This window comes from Corvus kubaryi, unplaced genomic scaffold, assembly GCF_017639235.1.
Source record: "Corvus kubaryi isolate FWS band 111438036 unplaced genomic scaffold, C.kubaryi_AGA036_p1.0 37387, whole genome shotgun sequence".
Taxonomy (NCBI): domain Eukaryota; kingdom Metazoa; phylum Chordata; class Aves; order Passeriformes; family Corvidae; genus Corvus; species Corvus kubaryi.
In genome coordinates, this window is record NW_024581129.1 from 9,154,722 (window position 1) to 9,179,221 (window position 24,500).

Here is a 24,500-nt window from a genome sequence, read left to right on the forward strand (position 1 = left end):
AGAGTTCTTTTGCTTTCCTGTGAACACTACAGCAGTCAGTGAATTTCTCCATGCTTTGTGCTCGTGATGTACCCCAGGATTAGAAACTTAACATCACAACATTATACTGTATGCCTGAAATGCATTTCCATTGAAATGATTTTTTTTTTAATGCACACTTATTTAGTAAAGCTGGTGCAGGACTCCAGGCAGTACAAGTTTGCACCTCCTGGTGAGAGATACCTTAACAAGAGGTCATGGCTTACCTGGAGCCACAGGAAACTAAGGAACACAAAACCAAACTATTCTAAAGTAATTCTTCAGTTAACTTTTTACAGTTAATATTACTTGGAAAATACATTGCCCTACTTAAAGCAGGTATTTTCAAGTTTCCAGAGGAACTCAATACCGTTTGAATGACTTTTCATCAGTTTATATTTTAGTGTTGTTCTTTTGCATTCTCCCATCTCTGTCCTTTGTGATTCTTGTGTAACAATATTGTAAAGTCTGAACAGATCTGCTGTGCCACAGCCCTGAAATGTTTGTATTTGAACTCTCAATGTTTGTGTGACACAAGAAAATAATGTCCTTGTTTTCAGGACTTGCTATTCCCGGTCTTAATGCTTTAGCCAGAGGAATATCCTTCCTGTACTGCAGAACAGGAAATAAGCTGGTTCCTTTTAAATTCTGGAAACAATGAACTTTGTCCTTAGCTTAATTTTTTAGAAATTACATTCATTTTGATGTTTTGGACAATGCATTAGCTTGTTTTGTTTCCTTGTGAAATACAATAGGAACAGCATACTATAATCATACACCCATAATCAACTCTCAAGTCTGCATTTCAGCATGTAAATATTACATCTTTAATGTATTTTTTCTCTTGACCATCCCTTGTTCAGAAGATGAAATTTCACTTCGGGATAGTAGCTATATGTGTCAAAGAGATAATGAAGCACTATGATAAACTGACATAGAAACCAAGGGGAAGGGAACAGTAGAAGAAAGAAACAACTTTTTTTTTTTTACTTTTTTTTTTTCCCCCTGGGAACAAAAAGCCATAATCTTTGAAAGTATAAAGCTTTTATGTCTACATCTTCCCCCAAGTTTTGTGGTTTCTGGTGTTGTATTTAATGTACGTCACATTGGTTACTCATGTGGTAATGATAAGAAACTTTATATTAAATGTAATGAAACATAAGAAATTACCTCTGAAGCTTTATAAACAGGTTTTTCACATTTGACGGTATTGGATTTATTTTGTCCTTTAAATAATTATCATAACACATATCTCAATCAAAAAACCAACATTTTCTGATGTTGAGAGAGAGAATAAGGTCTGTTCCTGATTGTAACACCTTTTAGTTGTTTTTAAGTAAGGCAGATAAAATCCCGCTTCTCTTCAGTTTCTTGTGTTTCAGCAGGGTTTATTTAAATGTACAATCAGGCTTTATATTAAAAAAAAAAAGCCCTTAAGATGAAATAATCAACTAAACACATAGAGCTTTTCTTCTAAAATGGTCTGCAAACATCATTTCTATTTCACCACAGTGAAGTCATGTAAGATTGGCTTAGGACATACAATAAGGCTCTGTAATTATTATGTGTTCCAGTTTATGGTTTAAAATCGTTTTACCTCACTGTTTTCTCGATGTAAGCTTAACATCCCTTTTGAGGCCTGGCTGATAGGAAAAGTGGTTGCATGTGGGAAATACAGTCCTAGCATCATATGTGACTGAGAAGCAGCAAACTCCAATGAAAGAGGGGATGGAAGTAATCTCTGGGAACTGTGTTAGCAGCTCTTGCCTAGGATGGGTCTTAGGGGTTACTGTTGGATCTGAATACACACAGCAAACAGTATTTCTAAAGTTGCAATACTTGGTATCATTTGAATGGGGTTTTGCACTTTGTGAGGAGACTGTTTACACAGAAATGAATGTTTTCTTTTGTCAGTACTTCAGCTGAGGCTGCAACAGAGACGGACACGAGAACAACTGGTGGACCAGGGCATCATGCCACGTAAGACTTACTTCTAGTAATTTGTATTTTTATGGTATTAATTATGAATTGAATATATAAGATAATGAAGATGAGCATTTCTGTGAGATCATTAAAAGTAACTAGCATTTGAAAAGACTTGTGGGATCCTTTTGATAACTGAAGTGAGCCTGTAGTAAATTCACCGTGCTTACATCATGTTTCAGTGAAAACAGCCATCATGATGAAAATGCAAGGATTTGTAAACATAGTCTGATTCTGCTCTTATTTTCTCTATTTAAATAATTATGAATAATTTACTAAATAAACTGAATTACTTAAATGAGTGGACATTAATAACAAAGACAGCAGTTTTTAAAGCATATAATGACAAGGGTTGTCCGACAAATGAGGGGTGCACAGAAAACATGGAGAATCTGTAAGTGGACAGCATTGAGATGGAGCGCTCTACAATTTATGGTATTTCAAGGCGAGTAGTGTTTTTTTTACTCTTTTTGGCTATTTAGCAGCTAACTATCATTCTTTTTTCTCAGCTGAACATTAAAGGCCTCTACAGTTTTCTATTTTTTTTTTAAATCAACACATAGTTCTTAAGGGAAGGTCCAGCTCTCTCTAATAACAGCAAGTATGAGGTATGGACAGCCAGACAACTCAGTCAAATAAGTTAAATGTCATTTTGGCGTTCTAAACCTTACCCCATAAAATTTCTACTGTGGGACAGTTTTGATTAATAAACAAACACCTTTGTACATAGCAAAAAAGTTAACCATTACATAGTAATAATCTGTTAAAATCAAATATTCCAAGTATTCTATATAGGAGTATTGCTCATCTATGCTAAATATAGGTGAATACAACTAGCAGGAATCAAATGTAAGCCTGGTCAGATGCAAACACGACTCTGAGGTGGTGTTAAACACCCATACAGACATTCTGGTTAGCATATTTCTTTGGAAAATCACTTCCTGTCAGTTTAACTCTTACTCTCCCTTCACAGCCTTGAAAAGTCCAGCTGCATTCCATGAGCAGATAAAGAGCCTGGAACGAGCCAGGGTAAACCACTTCGTGTAAACTTGTGATTAACATCTGGAAATGGATAGTCGTTTTTTTGCGATACTAAATTCTCTGAGTACATGGAAAAATTCTTACCATTACAGTAATAATGTGTGCTTTTATTTTGGGAGAATTCATTAAAATAAAATATGGGTGTCAAATCTGAGAGGAACTTTTCTAAGCCTTCAGAGATCAGTGTAGGGGTTTAAATTTACGGGGGGTTAACACATAGCTACCTCCAGTTAAGGATTGGATACTTGGGTAGATGATGCTTGTGCAGTATTTCTGTAGAAAATCTATACTATTGTGGTTATGTGGTGGTGTGGGATCAAATCCAGAAACATTCCCATCTTGTTTGGGGAAGCTGGAAATCCATCAGCCCTGCTTAACTGCTAGGAAAATGGAACAAAAAAAGGAACCCCTCTACTGCCCGTGTTCTGACAGTGATAACCACCCATCAGAATGAAACTGCAGCTCTTCATTGATTGGATGCAGGCGATTTATCAAACTGCTTTGAGTTTTTAAGTGAACAGTAGCTAATGCTGTTTCCTCATTTCTTTTAAGACTGAAAATTTCTTGAAGCACAAGATCCGCAGCAGGCCAGACCGCTCGGAGCTGGTCAGAATGCACATCCTGGAAGGTACGTGCCAGCTCTGGGCCTTTGGAGCTGCTCACAGCAGGGACTTGGTTGTGCTCTCAGTTGTCTCGCTGAATTACACTTTGATGTGAATTATTTCTAAAGGTTTATATGCTCTATTTCTCTACCTCTGCAGTGTCTGTGGTAGTCTGTATTCTAAATCTCTATAGTAATAGATACATCTGTGGCAGTGTAGGTATTCTCAGCAGTGTATTTGTTTGCTGTTGCATATTGTTCTTATTCTATAATGGTAATTATAGCATGGTGTGTGTGCATGGAGTGTTTATATTGCTTCAATTTCTACTCATGCCGTAAAATGACCTGACAGCCTTGTGCTCCCCCCCAGCCCTGAAGAACCTTTAATAAGTGTGACTGTTACCCTGCCTCATTATTTTCCTTGTTGCTCAGGTGATTGGAAACAAGTCTCTTGATGGATGGGGCTGGATTACTGTGTTTCACCATGAGCTTTTCAAGGACAGAAATTACCAAATAACCATAATCCAAGAAAACTCAATAGCCATTAGTTTTCCAAACAGGTATTTGAATACTAAATCCTGGTAGGAGCCTGATTACTGATAGATCTACATCCATATTGACAATCTCCACAATTTTATTGAAAAGCAATTCTAAAGACTCCGATTTTTGCTAGAAGATATTTTTAAGGTAAACTTAAAAGATATTTGTGAAGAGAGAGCCCAAAAATCAATGGACTAATTAAACCTTTACCATAGCTCACATTGGAAAACCGTTAGAGCAGCAAATGCTCTAGATTGTAACTGGTATTTGTTATTATATATTCACTGCTTTATTGTTGGACATTATAGAGATGTTTATGAAAGCCTTTTCTTATTGCTGTTATAAAGGAGATTAGATTTCTTGAAAAACATGGTCATATTTCTGCTTATTAATTTGAGAGTTTTCAGAGTTGTACTTGACGGCTTTGATAAAGGTGGAATGGTTATTGCAAAGACAAGACGATGTTGTTTGTCATGAAATCGGGGGAAAGTTGGAACAGAATATTTAAATCAATATATTCTTTTAGAGACCTTTGCAGAGCCTTCACTACAAGCCACTCAGATGAAACTGAAGAGAGCTCGGTTGGCAGATGATCTGAATGAGAAGATTGCTCAGAGACCTGGCCCTATGGAACTGGTAGAAAAAAATATTCTTCCTGTAGACTCCAGTGTTAAAGAAGCCATTATAGGCAAGTAGAAGTCTCACAGCTCTGTCTGTGATCTACATGGCACTGTGGAAAATAAAAACTTAATTCCTGAGGGTTAAGTTCACTAGAAGATAACATATGCTAAGTTTATTACTACTTAACTCTTACAGCTTCTGAGACCTAAACTCCGTTATCATTTAAATAAAGTAATCCTATTTTTATATGAAATTTTGAAAGTGCTTGTTTTTTAATAAAAATTATTACAAAGTAATCAAACATCTGTGGCCATTTCTCAGCCTGCCATAGGTGTCTGTGTACACTCCACATCTGTTGAATGTACCTTTTAATCTCTTACTAAAACTACTTCTGCTCCACACTTGGTTTTATTGATTCCTTGAATGTGATTTAATATGGCGCTTACATTACAAACACAATAAATTAGGTACCATATGTTTAGACTGCTGAAAACCGGTCATTTTCCAGCAATTAGCTAATTCTGCCATGAATGTCTAAATTAAATTTGTGCAATTAAAAAAAACATTGTTTCTTTCTATGTAAACATTTTAGCAGTTGGACAAGAGAATTACCCTCAAGCTTTGGATGATTTCTCATTTGATGAAGACAGCAGTGATGCTTTATCACCAGATCAACCAGCCAGCCAAGAATCCCAGGGTTCAGCAGCTTCCCCTGGTGAGCCAAAAACAAGTGACTCACCCTCACCTATAACCCCAAATGCTGCTACATCAACACAGGTACAGTTTTTAAATGTTAAAATCTTCACAGTATGTTTTTTGGTCTGGCACTGTAGAAATGGGGCGTGTTTCACATGAAATGAATATATCTGCTGCTACGAAGGGATATCTGGGATTCTCTTTTCTAGTTGGGAGTGCATACTGTAGAACCCTGGCTTAGCTGGTGGCAGTGATGAAATTCCCATAGGCTGCAGTGAAGCCATAAATTCCCTGAAATTCATTATGACCCATAGAAGATCTGCAGCTTTCCCAGAAGTTGTTTAAAAGGTCATGGCAATGGTTTACTCCAGCTGTTATTGATTACTTAATGTCTGTCTTCCTTCTGGGCAAGGTCTTGAACTCATTTAGAATTACACTTAGCTGAAACAACAACAGTTGACATCAGTTCCATTATCTTCAGAAGAGTCCATTAAAAAAAAAGGTTTCCCACATAATTTAAATATTCTTTACTATAGTTTTAAAATACTGCCTAAGGAATTTACTATTTAAGAAATCAGAATAACATTTATGTTGATTTTTCTATGAGGCTTTTAGTATTTTCTCAAGGTACTTACAAAGAAAGGAAAGTAACTGTGTCATGGCAGATAAAATGTTACCTTTATAACAGAGCATTTAAATGTGTGAGGATTTAGAGAGCTGTGGATTTGCTCCTTACTGCAGAAAGTAATGTAAAATTGAACTGTTAAATAAGTAAAAAAGAGATAGCTCTTGTTAATGCTCCAAAGACTATATTGTCTTGATGACCGTGGACACTTGACAACTGAGTGGTTCAGGATCTGGAATTACTCTCCTTGGGTTTCATATTACCACAGTAGATAGAAACACCATTGCAAAGATCATATTCAGAAACAATGCTGGACACAAAGTACGGCACATCCATTTTATTTCATTGTTCCCTAACACACAGATTATGATGTGAATTGGGTTTCACGTTGAGAGAACATAATTTGTGTTGAATAAATTGAAAACAAACCACATGAAATTAGATTCCTGAGTAAGAAATTAGGTTCCTAATGGAGAGTTAAATAAAAATGCTCAAAGCAATACGTGCCAAAAGCCTTCCAAGTAGGAAGCATAAGAGAGATCTGTGATTGCAGAAACAAAAAGTAAGGCACTTGAACTTGATTGAAAAAGCACTTCAGATAGAAAGAACTTCGAGCCTTTGCTTATGGATTTCATATCATATTACAGCCACTTCTGTGCCCACATTTAAAATGAGAAGTTGCTCTTCTGCAGAATAAAACAGATGCTTACCTTATTGTTCCTTTTGAATTAAAGAATAACAGCACAGCAGGTCTCTACAGGAGACGTGTCTGGGAATGGCTCCTTTATTCTTTTAATTTCCTCTGATAAATTTTAAATTTTATTACTACAAAAAAATACAAAGAATGTTTTGAATAAAGCAGAGTGCAGCCAGAGTTCTTTTCAAGGCTTCCTCCTCCGCACATTTCCAGACTTCAGAGGATGTAACATAATTTTGAGAACCTTCAGGTCTTGTTGACTGATGACCTAAAGCTTGCTTTAACCCAGTGTATTTGCATCTGGTAAGGATTAGGCGTTTTAGTCATACTCTAAACAGATCAAATTGGGGTATTCACAATTCAGAAGATATTAAACAGTTATCTTCAAAACAGCTGAAGAATTTTGCTTGATGGCACAGAATAACTGTTTTCTTAATATATTCACAGTAGCTTGTTGACCTGCTAGATTCTTGTTGGAATCTAGCAGAAAAGGTGCAGAAGTCATATTATTTGGAAATAGGGATCTGTTCATATTAAATAATTACTAGTTTATGAAGTAATCAAGTTAAGAAGTCAAGACCTGTTAAATCCAGTTTTTTGAATTTAAAAATATGTAAAGTAAATGATGTACATGGCTCATTGCCTCATCTAACACTTGCAGGTAGAATTGGGAAGTCTGTAAAAAGCTTTGCGTGTAGGTTAGGAAAAAGACTATTGTAAGGAAAAAGTCTATTGTAAGGAAAAAGTAATTTACTCTCTGTTAATAGGAAAATGTTTAACACCATGATTTTCACACAATGTGAATTAAAGAGTAATTTGGGGGTTTGGTGGTGCTTTTTTTGTTGTCTTGGTTTTGTTTGCGCTTTTTAAAAAATTTACTAACTTTCCCATTTTGAAGAGGTTTGCTGTGCTATGATCATGAATTTGTTTTCCTGGCCTATAAAGGGTTACTAAATAGTATGTTTGAAGTCAAATTGTTTGGGTTCAAGAAGGATCAGAATAGTAAAAGATTATGTAATGAATAAGTGAAGTAGCAAACATTTAAAATGGTGTTTAGTTGGGACTTCATGATAAAAAGAAATTAAGAAACAGTGAAAATCATGAGGTCATTTTAATTCTTCTGTGCCTTATGGTAATATGGTACTTGACACTTTGATTCAAAGACAAACTAAGTGCTTTTTAAAATTTTACTGGCGTAACTAGAATAAGCCTTTTAAACTGGATAGCAACAGGGGTGCAATATGTTGGAATACAGCATCCAGAACCTTTTTTCAAAGGCTAAGTTCCTCTATGTCCCCTCCCAATTCTTGTGAAAGTCCAGCAAGTAACACTGTGCAGATATCAGATGCTTTCCAGAGCAAACACTCTGAAACTTGGGTATAAAAATAGAGACATTTGTATCTTCAGCCTGCCACCATCAACTGACAGGAGCCCAGGACAGGCATGTGTACAATGTTTCAGTGAGTAGGGAGGGCCGGGTAAATCCTGCCATTTACTAAAGCACCCAGCAGGAGCTGTTCCTCTGTGTGGCTTCAGGGCAGAAGGATCAAACCCACTATTCAGGTTTGCTGGGTTATGGGAAGGCAGCTATAGTTGCCTCTTGGCAGCTGATGGTTGGGAACACAGCAAAATGTCTAAATGAAACACAATGATAAAATGGAAATTTATTACAAATTAACTGTAAGCAAAAGTCAGAGAGCTCGTGCATGCAGACTGGCAGCTTGGGAACTGCTATCCCAGAAATACAAAAGAAGTAGGACATAGAGTTGCAAAATGTGTACCAAATGTTTTTAGCAAACTGATTTAAGTTATCTCATGGAAGAATAAGGGAAAGGTACGGGAAGAAATGAAACAGAAAGAAGTACCTGTCGGACTTAATTAGAATCCAAGTCTTGGAATTAATTTGGAAGTAAAAGGATGTTTACTGATAGGAATATAAAGAAGGGGCTTTTATAAAAGGAACATTGTACTAGGTGATCTAATTGCTTTCTTAAACAATGGAAGTGCAACTGATGTCATCTGGCTGGATTTTTTACTGGATGATATTAAACACTAGCAAAATGAGGATGGAGATTACCAGAAATGAGACAGAAGGAGGGAAGTCCTGGGCTGAAAGGAAGCTGGTACCAGTGCTCTGTGGGAGTTGATTTGGGACATTCTGGCTTCATGTTACCATTAACAACCTTGACGTAAGAATGGCTCACCTAACAAAAGCAGGAAGGCATAGTTAGCACACAGTTGGATTGTCATTATGCAAAAAGAACTGGTTGATTTGGCTTTTAGGAGAGAAATGCAATTCCAATAGAATGAATAGTTCTTGGAAAGAAAAATACACAATGCCCCTCCTTCCCATGACAAAGAAACGTGGAAACCTGGGGACTCTTGTCTCAAGAGAAAACTGGGGATGAAGAGAGCTGAGGTACAGCGTTCAGCAGTGGAGTCAGGGAGCTACTGTGGACATCCTCTGTAAAATTGCAAGTTTGTCAGAAGAGATGATGCCAGTAGAAGTGCTAATGCCACCGTAAGGATCCAGTGAGACCCTACATGGAATATCTTGTACATTTTCAGTTACTTATATCCAAGAAAGACGAATGAAAACTGTTAACACAGTTACCTGTAACAGGTAAGGATAATCAGAGAATGAAAAATATGTTTGTGAGAAAAGAGTAAAAATTTCTTTGTGTATCTAGGAACACAAGGACTGAGATCTGTTTATGTAGAGCCTGTATTCCATCAGAGGGATATTCACCACAGAAGGAAATCAAAAGGTTTCTTTAAGACTTAAAATCACAAACCAATTTCAGTACAATAAAAATTGGTATGACAAGCTGAGTGAAGTTTGGGTTTACACTTCTGCTGACATCAGATACAGAAGAAATGCACCTCCTGGCACAGTCAGAGGTGGGATTCTGTAAAAATACCATAGGAAAGGTGTCTTCAAAATATACCTGCTGTCCTGCTGCGTGGTCATTCTGAAACAAGAAGTTTGTTTGCCTGTGTTGATGTTTGACCTTTATGAAAGCAATGCTTTTCTGACAGTACTTGTTTGGATGGTAAGATTCTCCTTGTGAACACAAAATTCTGACTCCACAGACAAAAAATACTGAAGGCCTCAATTTTAGAGTAATAAAGCAGTGTTTTCTTAGCTAACTAAGAAGTCAAGGTAAGAAACCATTTTATTTTATTTGCTGTATTTGAAGTGTGCCAACATGTGCCCTTATATACTCATACACATGTACAGGAGTTCTGTTTTCACCATTCCTCTGAAAAATACTGTGTGAATTTGACATGAGAGTAAATTGTCTTAACTTTTTCACATTTTTTCCAGATACTCAGGCGGTCAGTGTTTTTAATGTTTCTCTTTTTCCTTATATTTTTTTAATACTAGTATCCACCTTTAACCTCTCCAGTTCCTGAATTCCTCAAAACTCCCTCTACAATCGAACAGCACGTGACACGTTCCACTGCTGCAACCACCCTGACCACAACCACTGTATCTGCAGCAAAGCCTGGGCCAACGTTAGTGAAGGTGGGTACCTGGAACTGTGGCCCCTGAGGACAACATTCTTCATCTGTGTCCTTTTCCAGTGCTGTGTGTAATGCAAAACTACCCAAGTAACCTTACAGTGCCTGTAGCTAAGAACAACTTCTGCTACTGTTCAAAGGAGCATATTGGGCTGGTGACTCAAAGCTTTTGTGTGCTAAGGTCAGCCAGTATCACTTGTAGGGACCAGCTCATTATTCCAAGAGGTCCTTACAGTACAGTTGACAAAAGTTGTCAGGCAGAATTGTGCATTACATTGCTGTGGAGGATTTAAGAAGTAAGGACAATAGATTTTTGCAATACAGAGTTTCTACTTTCTTTTTCTATCTATCTTCTAATCTAGTTTTGTATGGAGGATAATTGAATAGAAAGAGTCACTGCATTCATAGCCTACCTGTAACCAAAGTGGTGAACAGCACTGCTCCTTTTCCACAACTATTTTCTTAGTTGATTTAATGTATAAGCAGAATGCATTGTGAGGGAGAAGTTACTGTGTCCTTGTTGTTGAATATCTGAAGAACGTGCTCTGCACTGACCTAGTCAGCAGCACTGAAAACCCTTTCAAATACAGTTAAAGAGGGATTTGGGTTAGATGTCTGTAATGTTTCATTTCAGTAACTTCCCTGTCTGCTGTGTTAATGAATATATGTATGCAGACTTCTACTTAACTACATGAAATTAACTCATGTGTACAAGGATGACCTCTGGCAGTCAATTTCTAATATAAATTTGGCTATATCCTTTGAAATCACTGGACTTCTACCAGCTTACTTTATGCAGGACCTTAAAGACAAATTCAGATATGCCCTAAAAGAGGCTATCTGTGTAGGAAATGTGCATGGATCAACACAGCATTTCTGTTTTGATACCTGCTGTATGATAGGTAACTGCCTTCAATTTTTCACTCAAAATAATTTCAAAGAGCTTGTAAAGGAAGAGTTTTACTACTTGAGCAGGTATTGCTAATGAAGATACTGCTGCCTCTAATTTATAGGAGTGTCTGTCCATGCTTTTAGTCTAGACCTCTAAGTACCTCGAATGTTTACAGATGGAATTTAGGATACTGGCTTTTACTTCCACAGACTGCTAAGTGGCTTTGAACTTACCTGTTTAAGAAGAATGCCTCTTTGCAATGACAGGTCATGACTAGTAGAATCCCTTAGCTGTGCCGTCTTTAAAAAACCCTTCACAAACTGTGATTTGATGACCTCTACTTTTGCAGGGGATAAGCCAGCTGCAGTATGTTAACCTTCCAAGGATGGTTCATTTGGGGATGTTTTCAGGGACAATTGTTTTCAGCAGCTCTCTACAGTAAAAGTACTCTGGTAGGCTGCATCTCTGTGCCATGCATAACTGCTTTAAATGACATCTGTTGTGGTTTTGTTTCAATCTTTTCCATCCATAAACAGCAAAGCCACCCAAAGAACCCAAATGATAAGCATCGGAGCAAGAAATGTAAAGAACCTAAGCCAAGGGTGAAAAAATTGAAGTATCATCAATATATTCCACCTGATCAGAAAGGTGAGAAAAATGAGCCACAGATGGACTCCAACTATGCTCGTCTGCTACAACAGCAGCAACTGTTTTTGCAGCTGCAGATCCTGAGCCAACAGCAACAACACTACAACTACCAGACAATTCTACCTGCACCACTGAAGTATGTGAAGCATTATTTGTGTCCTTTAAAGAAAAGACATATACATCAGTTACAGGCTTGGGGCTTTAGAAGTAAACGTGGTTTGCAAACGTTAAAGAGACAGTTGGAACCCAAGAAAACTTTAAATGGCATTGTGCATCACTGTGGGTATTATTTGCCTTATTTAACAAGGTGATGAGATTGTTAATCTTGTTAAAATAGTTCTGAAGTCTGATAAGCCTTGAAGTCGTCCTAGTTATTTTTATGTGACATGGAAACAGAACATCTAATGGGTCAGATGCGTTTTTTCTGACCAAATGCATATTTGAAACTCAAAAGCATTTGTGCAAAATCAAGAAAGTTTTGACACCATTTTCACTCAAATATGACATGGGTAGGCAGAGCAGAAGAGAAGCTTACAGACCATGTCTTTTACAAAGACATACACTATTCTTGTGGGTTTATTTTTTTTACATCAGATTCCCAAACCACATTTTTGCAGTTTACAAATAAAGACAAAATAGTAATTTTAAATTTGTTAAGATCTGTCTGTTGTTTATAGCCTCATCTCTAATGTTTATATGAGTTCCTCATTAGTACTGATCTTTAGCACTTTTAACAGTGAGAAGTACACTCACTGGTTTATAGGTAGAAGCAGTCAGAAAAACAAATGTTTCAGGAGTTACCAGCACCCCATAACAAAACAAGAAGCTGACTATCTGCAGAGTTTTGGTCTCATCATCTAAGACCAATCTTTTCCTAGAAGTGCTTAACGTGTAACATGCCACAGTCACACAACCCTAAATTCAAATTGACTTTCAGCTGTTTAAATTAGTTTTCACTGAGTTCTTTTTCCTCAGCAAGTGAGGCTAGAAAAGTTAAATCTACCATCTGTGGTTGTATTTATAATTATCATGTGTCCTAACATTTGGACTGGCGATGTTTCTGCCTGCTTGCCCACGCTTCTTATGTTCCATTTACTGACATTTCAGAAACATTTCTTCATAAATCAGCTGAAAGAAATAAAAGAGCTGACTTATGTACCTAGTGGAAATGGTGGCATTTTGAATCTTTTATGATTACTTCGAAATCCTTGCATGAGATTCTTGAGTGCAGCTAATAAAAATGCATCATCTTCAAAGTGAGCTGGTTTATGTCAGTGTGTACTATGTGTGAACATTAGACATCTATGGAAGGGTTGATACACAGAGTTCAGTGATGGGGGGTGGTTATTGATGCCAGACAAAAAACTAACTAATTACCCTGGCTGATGATTAATTTTTAAAAACTGAGTTTGCAGTCCATAGTGTTCTTCAGAGATACCTTGACAAGAATCAAAACTATGAAGCGTTAAGTTGGTATGCTTAACTGCAAAACCAAACCAAAATAGCAACATACTGCTCTCTTTTTCTTGTCTGTTTTGTTTTACTGAAAATACTTAATGGTACCGTGTTAGGTTAAGCATGTATTTGTTACTTGTTAAAAAAGTTAAATTTGTTCATTAGCTTCACAGACACGAGATCCAGAATCACAGCCTCTTGATTGAAAACGTACTACATTTAGCATTGACATTCTTGTCCCTTTTTCCTATTACGTGAAGGCCACTGAATGACAAACAGAGCAACAATGGGAATTCACCACTGAATACTTTGAACAACAGTACACCAACATCAGCTGCCAGCTCACCAAGACAGAACAGTAATGTTCCTAGCAGGAAACCAGGACCTCTACCTTCAAGCTTGGATGACTTGAAGGTAAAACATAAGAGGGATTTGTCCATTCCTGTGCACTACTGTAATTCATAGCATGTGGACTGTTACTGTCAAGAATATGCCTGGTAATTTATACCAATGAAAACTGTACTTTCCTCCTAATTGGTTAGAATAAGATTGTCAAAGTTTTCATACACAACTCCTCTGGACTGAAATATTTGACTCCTCATATGCATATGTTCCAGAAATAACATTTCTTTCTCAAAGAATTAGAAGAGGAAGAATTTCAGACACATTTTATAGGTCCCTCACTATGACACCTTGGTAAACTGTGAGGTTCACTTCATGTGAAATTTCAGCTCAGTAGATTTAAACACTGGAGCAGTAATTTCCTCATCACAATTTCAGTGTATCAGTGAAGAGGTTTAGTTAAGTAATATAAAGTAAAAGATGCCCTAATAAAAACATAATCAGAGAGGTCACTGGCGTAAATAGAAACAGAAAGTTTAAGACTGTAAAAAGAGAACAGAAAAGATCTTACCAGAGTTCAACACATAATCTGAAAATGAGCACCAAATTTTGTAGAAGTTTCCTGAAGTTATAATTAACTGTGTAGACTGTTCAGGTTGCACTATGAGGGCATTGCATAGGATCTTCTTCCTTCTGCAATACATTAGCAGGAATAAAGACTGAGGGACCTAATTACAAATCTGAAGGAGCTTGTGGGGGTTTAGGATTCAGTAGCTGCAGGAATGTGCCAAACCTGAGCAGCAGGGTAGGGACATCTAGTGGGCAATTCATTCCTTTCTCTCTGCCTTTACCAAGGTTTGTGAGGGGTGGGAGGGAGGATTTTTTTAAACTTGAAGGGATAAAAAGAAGACATTTTGGAAGATCAGATTCTCAAGACAGCAATGTCTAAGTTAAAGCGAATCTTTTTAATATGAAATATGTCTATAAAATGCAATTCAAACAACAGCATTTGAAATAAGTTTTTCAATCTTTAAATTTTTAACTAAAACCTTCTAAAGATATTTAAGTTATTGACTGAAATTGTGCTTTGCAGTGATTAAAGCGATTCACGTACCTATTTCTGCACAATTTATTGGTATTCCTGCTGATGTGGCAACACTAACATCAGCCTTCCTTGCAGACCTGGTGGTGGTGGTTTTACCACTGAATCAGCTAAATCAGTTCTGATTAAGAGTTCAGAAATGAATTGTTAGAAACCAGAAAAATTAGAACACGCTCTCAAGTGTAGAGGGTACCAGACTGGGGGAAAGTCTGGTATTGGCTAGGGAGTTATTTAACATAAAATTGCTGTGGTTTTTAGAGATGTAAAATGTATTGCTGTGACTTTTCATCATTTCCAAATCACAAAGACCTCCAACTTAAATTCTAGACTGGCTGAGTACTGAAATGCTACTGAGGTCACTACCTTTTGTTCTATTAGAGGTAGATCTAACATGCATAGAGCCCAAACTGTGCAGTTAGCTGTGGTGCATGTTTATGATAAACATAAGCCATTCTTCGTGACTGTTTTTCTTTAACTGATATTTTGAAGCAGAGAATTAATTTACACTCAACACATTTGCTCTTTACTTTGTAAGCTTATTGGAAAAAACAGAGAACATTTTTCTGTTAGAAAGTAATTTTGACTGCTTTTACTGTCTATGTAAAAGAAACCCAGATGGCACATAGAGTAACTGTTTGGTTGCTAATTAGCAAGAGAGGCTTTTTTGTTTGATGAGTCTATTGAATCATCAACTGACCTGATAAAGTTTCTCAGAAACAGATCTGTCTGTCCTGATGGTGTAACAAAGGGGTTCAGGGTGCTGCTGTTCACTGCTTTTATCTTCACTGCTGCCATTGTCTGCTGGTTTGCTTCAGAGGATTTTAGCTCAGAACTGGAGCTGTAGGTGCATTTTTCCATGTTGAATATTTATGATCAAACATCATCAGTTTGCTACTATTCACTGTACAACTGAAAACTACTAAGGTTTTGGCCACTTAAGCACTGAAGTAAGTAGGAGGTCATGGAAATATGTTAATGGATCATCGTGCTATCAGAACCCAGAGGTGTAATAACTAGCAAATATGCTAATGCAAATAATTTTTATTATTAAGATGTAATAAGAATGTATATCAGTAAGTTTTAAATTTTCCTTTTTTATTATAGTATTTTATTTTATTTCAGGTAGCAGAACTTAAAATGGAGTTGAAACTGAGGGGATTACCAGTGTCTGGAACAAAAACAGATCTTATTGAGCGTCTGAAAACATATCAAGATCTTAACAACAATGGGGTTGCTACAAGTACCTCTGTGACAGTGACCACTTCTAGTGGGGCCACAGGTAGCACTGGGGAAGTGACTGTGGCATTTCCTGTTGCAACACTCAATAAACCAGTGGTTAATACAATATCCAGCTTCCCTCCAGAAAAAACATCTACTGGACCTGGCAGCAAAGCAGTAAATACTGAAAACATTAGCTCTCCTTTGCCTATATCTCCCTCTCCTTCTGAACAGTCAAGTCTAAGCACAGATGATACGAGTATGGCAGATACTTTCCCAGAAATGACCATGATGTCACCGTCCCAGTTCCTAAGTACTTCACCACTGAGAGCAAACACAAACGAGGATAATCAGAATCGCAGCAGTGGAAGCATCTCAACCATGGAGTTTGATGTAGCAGAAAAGGACCGCAAGCTTCAAGAAAAAGAAAAGCAGATTGAAGAGCTCAAAAGAAAACTGGAACAAGAGCAAAAACTTGTGGAAGTATTGAAAATGCAGCTTGAGGTTGAAAAAAGGGGACAACAGCAACAGTCTCAGACTTTTGGTAACTCAGCTGCTTTGGAACAGAAGCAATTCAGTGCTGCTGTCAAAGATGAAACTGCTCCTGCTGACTGCTCAAGTACAAGTCAACCTGTACCTGTAGCCAGCCATTCCTTAGGACAGTCAGTGTACACCAGTGGCCAGAATCCAGTTGCCAAAAAGGCAGTTGTTATCAAGCAGGAGATACCCGTGGCCAAAGCTGAACCTCCGAATGCCATTTCTCAGTTTTATGTTAGTCCACAGAGGCAGCCACAAACTGCAGTTGTTGCCCAGCCTCAAGCTTTATTAACTACCCAAGGAACTGCCCAGCTGCTCCTCCCACTGTCTATCCAGGGACCGAATGCTGCTACTGCAGTGCAGTTACCAGTCGGAAATATCAAGTTGCAGGTAAGGTTGTTTCTATTTTTTTATCGTGTAAACTGCATGGCAGTATTTCATAACTTATTGTAAATAGGTAAATGTGCTGCTTGTAAGATTAATTTAAAAATCAGGCTTAGCCTGTTTTTGCTTAAGGGAAACAGTAGAAAAGCTTAAGAGCCAATCTCATAATACCTGCTTCTAATACTTGTTTCTTTGCAACTTTTTTCCCAGATACTCTTTCCTGAAAAGCAATTGTCTCACCATGTGCTGCCTCCATGCACAATTTGATTAATACTAGCATATATCACCATTTTGTTAACTGCAAACTGTAATAGCTACAGTCTCAGTACTTTATTTTGAGATAGCCCTGTTTGCAAGACATGAACTTTCTTGTGTGGCGGTGTCTCATTATATTTAAAAATGTGAATGCCTGGTGGTAGAACTTTCCTGTGGACTTAGAAAAATAAACCATGGTTATGCAAATACTATTTCTAGCCTGATTATAGCTAGTATCACAGTGAATAAATACAGCATAAACCAAGACAGGCTATAAATGCAGCGGTATAAGAGTAATCTGACCAAGCTGAATCAGTGTAACCTGTTGGTCTGAGGTAGAATTAAGCAGTAATGCACTTTCCAGTGGCATTGTTGGAACATCTCCTGCCCCCTATCATGGCAGCAAAGTATTCTTCCAGCTGTAGTGTGTCCTTGGCTGTTGTGCATGCTGTGGGCCTAGGCTTGCTGCAAGCCTGTGCGGCAGTACATTTAGCAATCCTTATGAAGGGTGGAAAATTCTGTTGAGGATGGGCCCTAGTCTGCAGTGCAAGAACTATTCCTAGGAGCTATACACCCAGATCTCCACCTGAATTGTTCTAAAACCCTGCTAGAATTCTGTAACAGCAGTTTGTCCTGGTATTTTACTTCACCGATACTCCAGAAAGTTTTCCACTACTATGTGAAATTGCTTTTCATGAGGTTGGACACACTTCTTGCTCTGCATTGGCCCTTAAAAATTACCATGGTCTTAAAAGCAACCTCTTTCTTGCATCATCAGTTTTGTCTTCTGGTTACTCAAACCAGTTCTTACAGTCTTTTCTTACTGATTTGTGCTCTCTCTGTGCCCTGTTATTTTCATCAGTATCTACTGGGCTCTCTCCAGTTTGTCTTTTTCTTAAACTTCGTTGGCAGAAAAACCATCACCTTTTAGCTGGGAATTCCCCAATACCAAACACAGTAACAGTTTGGTTTCCTGTACCGCTCACACTCATCCCTCCCAGAATACGTTACTGCTATTCTGCATAAGGTGTGCAATAGGTTTTTACATGATGTAACTTACCTTGAGATACAAATAATGCAAATATTTTATCTTCATCCTTTAGGCTCAATCACAAGCTGGAATACAGACCCCATCACAAATACCTGCTCCTATTTCTTCCTCTGGCCTGGTGCAGACAGCACCTCAGATGCATACTCCACAATCAAAACAAAATACCATCACGCAGCATGCACTTGGTCAGACCCAACAAATCAGAAAGGTTTGTGGATAGCAATAAACATTAAGATAAATAGTTGTATAATCTAGTTCTAGGCAGTCCTTTTAGAATCTTTTATGTGTCATCTTTGTTATATATAAATTATCAAGTCACCTATCATCTGTACCATGTTTTTCTGTGTGATACAATGGGCTTGTAACTCCTTCTTTTTCCAAAATATTAGTCTGTGCAGGACTTTAGTTTTCAGTTGTAAATAAATACTTTGTCTAAAGACTTTCTATCTTAATGATGGGGCATGACTCTTACTACATCCTTCCTCACACTTGGCACAAGTGGTGTGTACCAAGTGTATTCCAGTCAGTTTCTCTTGTTTGCCACTGACTCGAAATGGAAGATTGTTGTAGGCAGTTCTTAAGAGAAAGTTTTTACCTATGACTTCAGAGATTTATTCTTTTATAGAAGTTAATTTTGGTTTTCTTACTTCCCGTGTTGATTTCATCCCTCCTTATGAAGAAAGCTATGGACTCAGACCCTGAGGATGGTAATTCCAATGAGTCAAAACCCTACCATACCTCTTCCTAAGGAATGCAGGGTATGAGTCAGAGAGAGATCCTTATCTTCCTCTCTACCAAAAACAATCAGGTCTGTAATGTCCTATTCCAACAGATATTCATCAGCAGTGGATGTACAGTTGTGACTGCCAATCTAGTCATGTTCATATGGGAACTGATATCAACCCATCAACACCAGTCATCACAAAAGAAAAGGTTTTCTCCTCCTCTGAGCCTCTTCCAGACTGACCTCTATTATCAGGAACCTGGCGATTAGTTTTAGACCTTTATTGCTTCCTTATCAGTGCTATTGACTGTAGGCCTCCTATTATTTAGGACAGCAAGGTTTTTCAGCCTGCCCCTAGGGACAGATGATTCAGAAACACCTGAAATTCCAAGATGAAGAGGGTAATTTTTACAGTATATTATGTAACTGTTATATCTCAACCTTCAAAGTTCTTATTTCAGTTTACTAAAGTGCATCATGAACCCCATGTTCTGTTGGGATTTGGGGATTGTACCTGAGCAGTGTCACCTAATCTGCTCTGCTGGGGCTCTTGTTCCAGATGAGAACTTACCTTAGAAGATGTATGATTGTGCCTTGCCATTCTCTAGTGAGCTGGCTAATAAAGAGGAACACAGCTAAAGGAGCATCCATACTCTTTAGACTGCTTGTTCAATCTGTTTAATTTCATGGACATTGAGGTTATCCTCCAGAAGTTAAAACTGACACAGGTCCAAAAGCAGATTTTATGCAGGTTCTCTGGGATTTGGTGAGGGGCTAATCTTACCTTGTTAATTCAACAGGTCCTATAGAGAAATTTTCTAGTCATTCTGAGGCATGTACTTGTGCCAGAGACTTGCAGATTGCTGCCATTGCTGCCTACAAGTTCCTTGAAATGTCTGCAGGACATAACCAAGATCTGTACCTCCTGTCCTTCCCACTATTCAGATCAGATGTCATGAAGACCACACAGTTCCCAGCACAGTTTGCAGCCTGCCTATCCCAGCTGGTTTTCTCCCAGCTTTCTTGCCCTCTTTTACAGAGGAAACAGGGCAGCATAACTGCACTGGTTTTTACATCAAAATGAAAATACTGATGTGATATAACAGATCAGGACACCCCTCATACATTCAGCATTAGATCTACCTCTCTCCATCCATGGCCTAAGATTTGTACCTTTGTCGTAAAGATATCTGGGAGTGATACTGAATTTAAAAGAACAGCCTTATGCCCTTCTCTTCATCTCCCTTTAACTCAAAAGTATGAGAAGTAGGATACTGCTAGGAATCATTTGCAATGAGTATGTGGACTATCAGTTGAAGAAATAAAAAGTTTAAATACCAGCAACCAAATTTATAGTTGATACCCGTGTTCATCAGTTTTATCTTTTGCCTCTCCCTCAGTCCTCATAGATACCTGTAGTTACTTTCCAAAAGAAATTAGAATTATATGGTATAGACCAAACCGTTCTGTCTTAAAAACGGCAGGAGAGGGCAAGTGTGAATATAGGTACAGTTTGTATCAAGTCAGAAATCAGTTCATGTTATTAACTGTCCGCTAGGTGGGGAAATCACGGATATGCTATTGAACTGTTCAGTACACTTTCCTTACGCTTCCTGGAAAATTGCAGGAAAATGTTTTTAGTAATGAGTGATGAATGAAAGCATGTCAGAGCACAAAGTTTCTTTCAGAGACTAACTGTTCTGGATTTACAAATTATTCCACTGAAAGGAAAAATCAGTATAAATAACATTCACTTAATAGGGAATTTAAGCAAGTATTTTAGGAAAAAAGTCTTCAATTTTATTAATGTAATTTACCCAATGTTGCCTTTTTTTTTTTTTTTTTTAATAAAAAACCCACAATCTAAGACCGATCTGTTAATCCTTTACAGGTTTTTCCACCTGCCACATCAAATGCAGTATTTTCCTATCAGACTGCACCAGTTACAACACCTTCACAATCTTTTATTAATAAAACATCAAACTCTAACCACCCTGGTGGTAATCAGGTCCCCTCTGTGCAGAATGGACCTGCTGCTCCCAACAAGGTAAGGATAGCCCAACAATGTTCCATAAAGTTCAGGTTTATATTATTATTCTTATATAACATGTGACTATTTATATACGGCAGTTCACTCAAGGAAGAATGTTTTGTAGATTGTAATGATGCTTGCATATGCATATGTGTGAGAAGGGGAGAAAGAAACTTATTTTATCCCTCTGATTACACTAATACATAGATTGATGGGACAAAATAGAATCTGTAGAGCTTGATACATCTTGAATTCACTAAATCGCATTATTTAGTAATTATTTTGCTATTTCACACAGCCTGGGTCTCCATCTCAAGCCCAGCCTTACATTGTTCAGCAACCCCTCTTCAACAACACAGTGTCCAAGACAAAAGATCCTCCTCGTTACGAAGAGGCCATAAAACAGACCCGCAATATTCAGCCATCACACCATGAGGTAGTTGTTTTTTCTTCTTTAGTCTGTTAAGAAGAGAGCTTTTCTCTGCAATTACCAAAACCATTGCTTTTTTTAGGCTTTTTTTTTTGTTTGGTGTCAAGATTTTCTAACATACCCTGTTTGTTACTAGCTTCATAATTGTGTTTAACTACAGGACTCCTGTTTCATTATTCTTTTATTAAAGCAGCATATACGTAAATAAGTCTTAAAATTCCCAGTTGGTGATACATATAATTGCAATAATGCTGCCATTGCTACTTAACCATAACTAGCCTTCAGCTGACTTGTTTTGAGGATGTGTGATACCCAAACCTCACACTTAAGAGAGGAAATATGTTTATATATTCCAAAGTGAGTAAACTTGAGGAGAATGTGTGTGAACGTGTTTATACACGCTGGGAAACATGAGCATAGGTGCTTGCTTGAAAAGAATCTGTATTTAGTGATCTTGGTGAGTAATCCTGTGTAGTGCTTTGCCAGTTTACCTTGGTAAGGGTAAAAGTTCTTTGTATCGGAAGAAATTTGTAAACAAAACTAATGAGTATCCCTAACTTCATGCACTTCAGAACTATCCCAAAAGATAAAACCTTATAGCCCCTAGTGTTGGTTGGGTTTTTGTGGTGGCAGATCTCAGGCAGAGCTATGGCTGTCTGATGCCATTTCCCGTGTTCTTGGCGTGTGTGGGACATCCCCACAGTGAGGGCACACAGATTTGTCTTAGGTCACTCTATCACTACCAGTTAGACAGGGGCTCCCCACTAGATCTCCTGATGAAAAATCACTTCCCATCTCTGGAGTATAAGCGATGGTTTAAAACACTTCTTGAGACCTTCATGAAAGTCTCCACTTTTTCTAGACTTGTTTTTGAATGAGTAGGTTTGGGGGGGGTTGTTACCTTTTGCTTAAGGTTCAGATATTTAGGGGATGGCCATTTAAAACAGAGACAAACAGTTCCTGAAAGCTTACCCCCTTTAAAAAATAAAAGAACATAAATCTACAAATTGGGAAAAAACGCCAAAGATACCTAATAAAATGCATCTTACATGATGGCCATTCACAGGCTATCTCTGAGAGAAAGTAGAGCAGGGTTTGCAACGACCAAAGTGCTGCAGTTACTATTACCCATACAAAACGGGGCCAATAACTCCCCTTCTGATCCCTAGCTTTCTGCACCTCTCTCCTAGGTTACCTCCATGAAATCTTTGTCATGCTTTCTCCCTGTTCCTTTGTACTGAAAACAACCACAGGGATTGCAAATGTCTCTCCAGAGTATCTGTTTTATAGATAGACTATTTCATATTAAGCATTTTAATCTTGATCATAGGTTAGTACATACCGTTGAGAGAAATTAGAAACAATGAGCATAGGAAAAAATACTACATGAAAGAGAATAACCCTGTTCTCCTGCACTACAGATTTCCAGTGCACACAGTCAGCAGATGGATGATCTTTTTGATATTCTCATCAAGAGTGGAGGTAAGCTCATTGACAGCTGTGTGATGTAGAGATTTAAAACCTGGTAATAATAAAAACTCACTGCTATAATCAAATGAGAATTCTTTTAGGAACAGTTAGAAGCTATCCAGCCTGAATGAAGCTAAATATCTGAAAGTTTGCATAGTTCCTTATTAAAGAAAATATTTACCAAAAACACATACAGTCAACCTGCTGTGGAACTTCACTGCTTGCAAATTAGCTCAGGCAGACCTTTGCAATAATCTCTACAGCATTCAAATGATTAAAATAACACCTTAGGTTAGCACAGACATACTTTATCGAAATTGGAAAAGTTGAGCAAGTCCATATAATGTTTACTGAGTTAAAGCATGTTGATACTAAAGTTTCATTAAATATAACCATGTGTTATCAACCATAAACATCAAAGATACATTACTGGGAAAAGTATGTATGAGCTACATAGAGACATTAATGAATAACAACTTTATGTCAGTTAAAATAAGGGAGCTATCAGAAAGGCACTGAAATAACTAAAGTAATACACAGAGTAGCTCAGCAGTAAAAGGAGGAGGCTTTCAGGCATAATGAGGCTTAGTAGACTAAGAAGCCATTACAATACTGGGAAAGGTTCTGGTGCCAAGCAATTCAGTTAACAGAAAGGTTTGTAACTACTGTCATATAAGGATCTTGACAGTAGTGAATGCCAGTGCAGAAGTGACTGGGTGTAGGCTACTGGAAGACTTTAGCCTTATTCTATACATCAGAGTATTTTTTCCTTTCTCAAAGCAAATTGCAAGGTCAGCTGCAGAAAATGTGAGTAGACAGTGACAATCTGAGATAAGTAACTTGTGTAGTCAAGAACTCAAGCTAAATTAATGATCATCTTTATGAAAAAAAAACAAAGTAAAGCGTTCAGAGCTCTTGCACTTAATGTAAGTAAGCTCTGTGCTGAAAAATGTTTAGTTTACTAATGTACTTCAGGAGAGTGAGAAGGATGTGGGTTTTTGCTTGGAAAACGAGCACAAAATATGTTGTTGGGTATATTTTTGCTGGTAGGAACATCACTTGTGGTAGAGGATTTATTTGCATATTTGTCTGTCTTATTTTTGGGCTTCATTCACATCTAAGAATAAATTGGAAGTTAGGCTTTAGTTCCCTTTATTGTTACTGCCAATATCTTATATGGAACTTCTTGACAGAAGTGTAGTTTTAGATTCTAGAATTGGGAATAAATGCTTCTTAATCACATCAGTTCATCTCATGGACTCTTAATTAACCAATATGGGCAGTACTAAACAGGGATGAAACTGAAAATTCGTTTGGGTACTCTTCTCTAGACAAGGAAGTGTGTTGGTTCCATAATTACTCTAGTTACTGAGAAGACCTATAAACATGAAGGAGGTAAAGCTAACGTCTAGAAATATGCTCCTTTTTTCATCAATACTCATAGTACTTGGCTGAACTATCACTGAAAGCAGAACTCTGGAACTTGTTTTAAAATACTTCGTTGTTCATGGAGGCCTTGCCAGAGTCTGATGTATGCAAGTGTGTGAGTAGAGCAGCAAAGTGACTGTTACTCCACTGAATTCACTGTGGATGGATCTCAAAGTGGGCAAAGA

The 24,500-nt window shown here is 37.6% G+C and overlaps 1 protein-coding gene across 4 annotated transcripts in view; it reads left to right on the forward strand.

Moving 5' to 3' along the window:
* Positions 1–24,500, forward strand: part of MRTFB (myocardin related transcription factor B) — a 70,655-nt gene that overhangs the window by 40,695 nt on the left and 5,460 nt on the right. For 3 of the 4 annotated variants that reach the window (XM_042037390.1, XM_042037391.1, XM_042037393.1), the window contains 13 exons: positions 1,933–1,998; positions 2,975–3,030; positions 3,595–3,670; positions 4,710–4,871; positions 5,397–5,581; positions 10,211–10,351; positions 11,776–12,023; positions 13,603–13,756; positions 15,909–16,931; positions 18,284–18,439; positions 20,847–21,002; positions 21,286–21,423; positions 22,839–22,899. In XM_042037390.1, coding sequence (XP_041893324.1) covers positions 1,933–1,998; positions 2,975–3,030; positions 3,595–3,670; positions 4,710–4,871; positions 5,397–5,581; positions 10,211–10,351; positions 11,776–12,023; positions 13,603–13,756; positions 15,909–16,931; positions 18,284–18,439; positions 20,847–21,002; positions 21,286–21,423; positions 22,839–22,899 — 2,622 coding nt within the window. The remainder of the gene's footprint in view (positions 1–1,932; positions 1,999–2,974; positions 3,031–3,594; positions 3,671–4,709; positions 4,872–5,396; positions 5,582–10,210; positions 10,352–11,775; positions 12,024–13,602; positions 13,757–15,908; positions 16,932–18,283; positions 18,440–20,846; positions 21,003–21,285; positions 21,424–22,838; positions 22,900–24,500) is intronic. The other variant, XM_042037394.1, reaches the window with a different exon arrangement.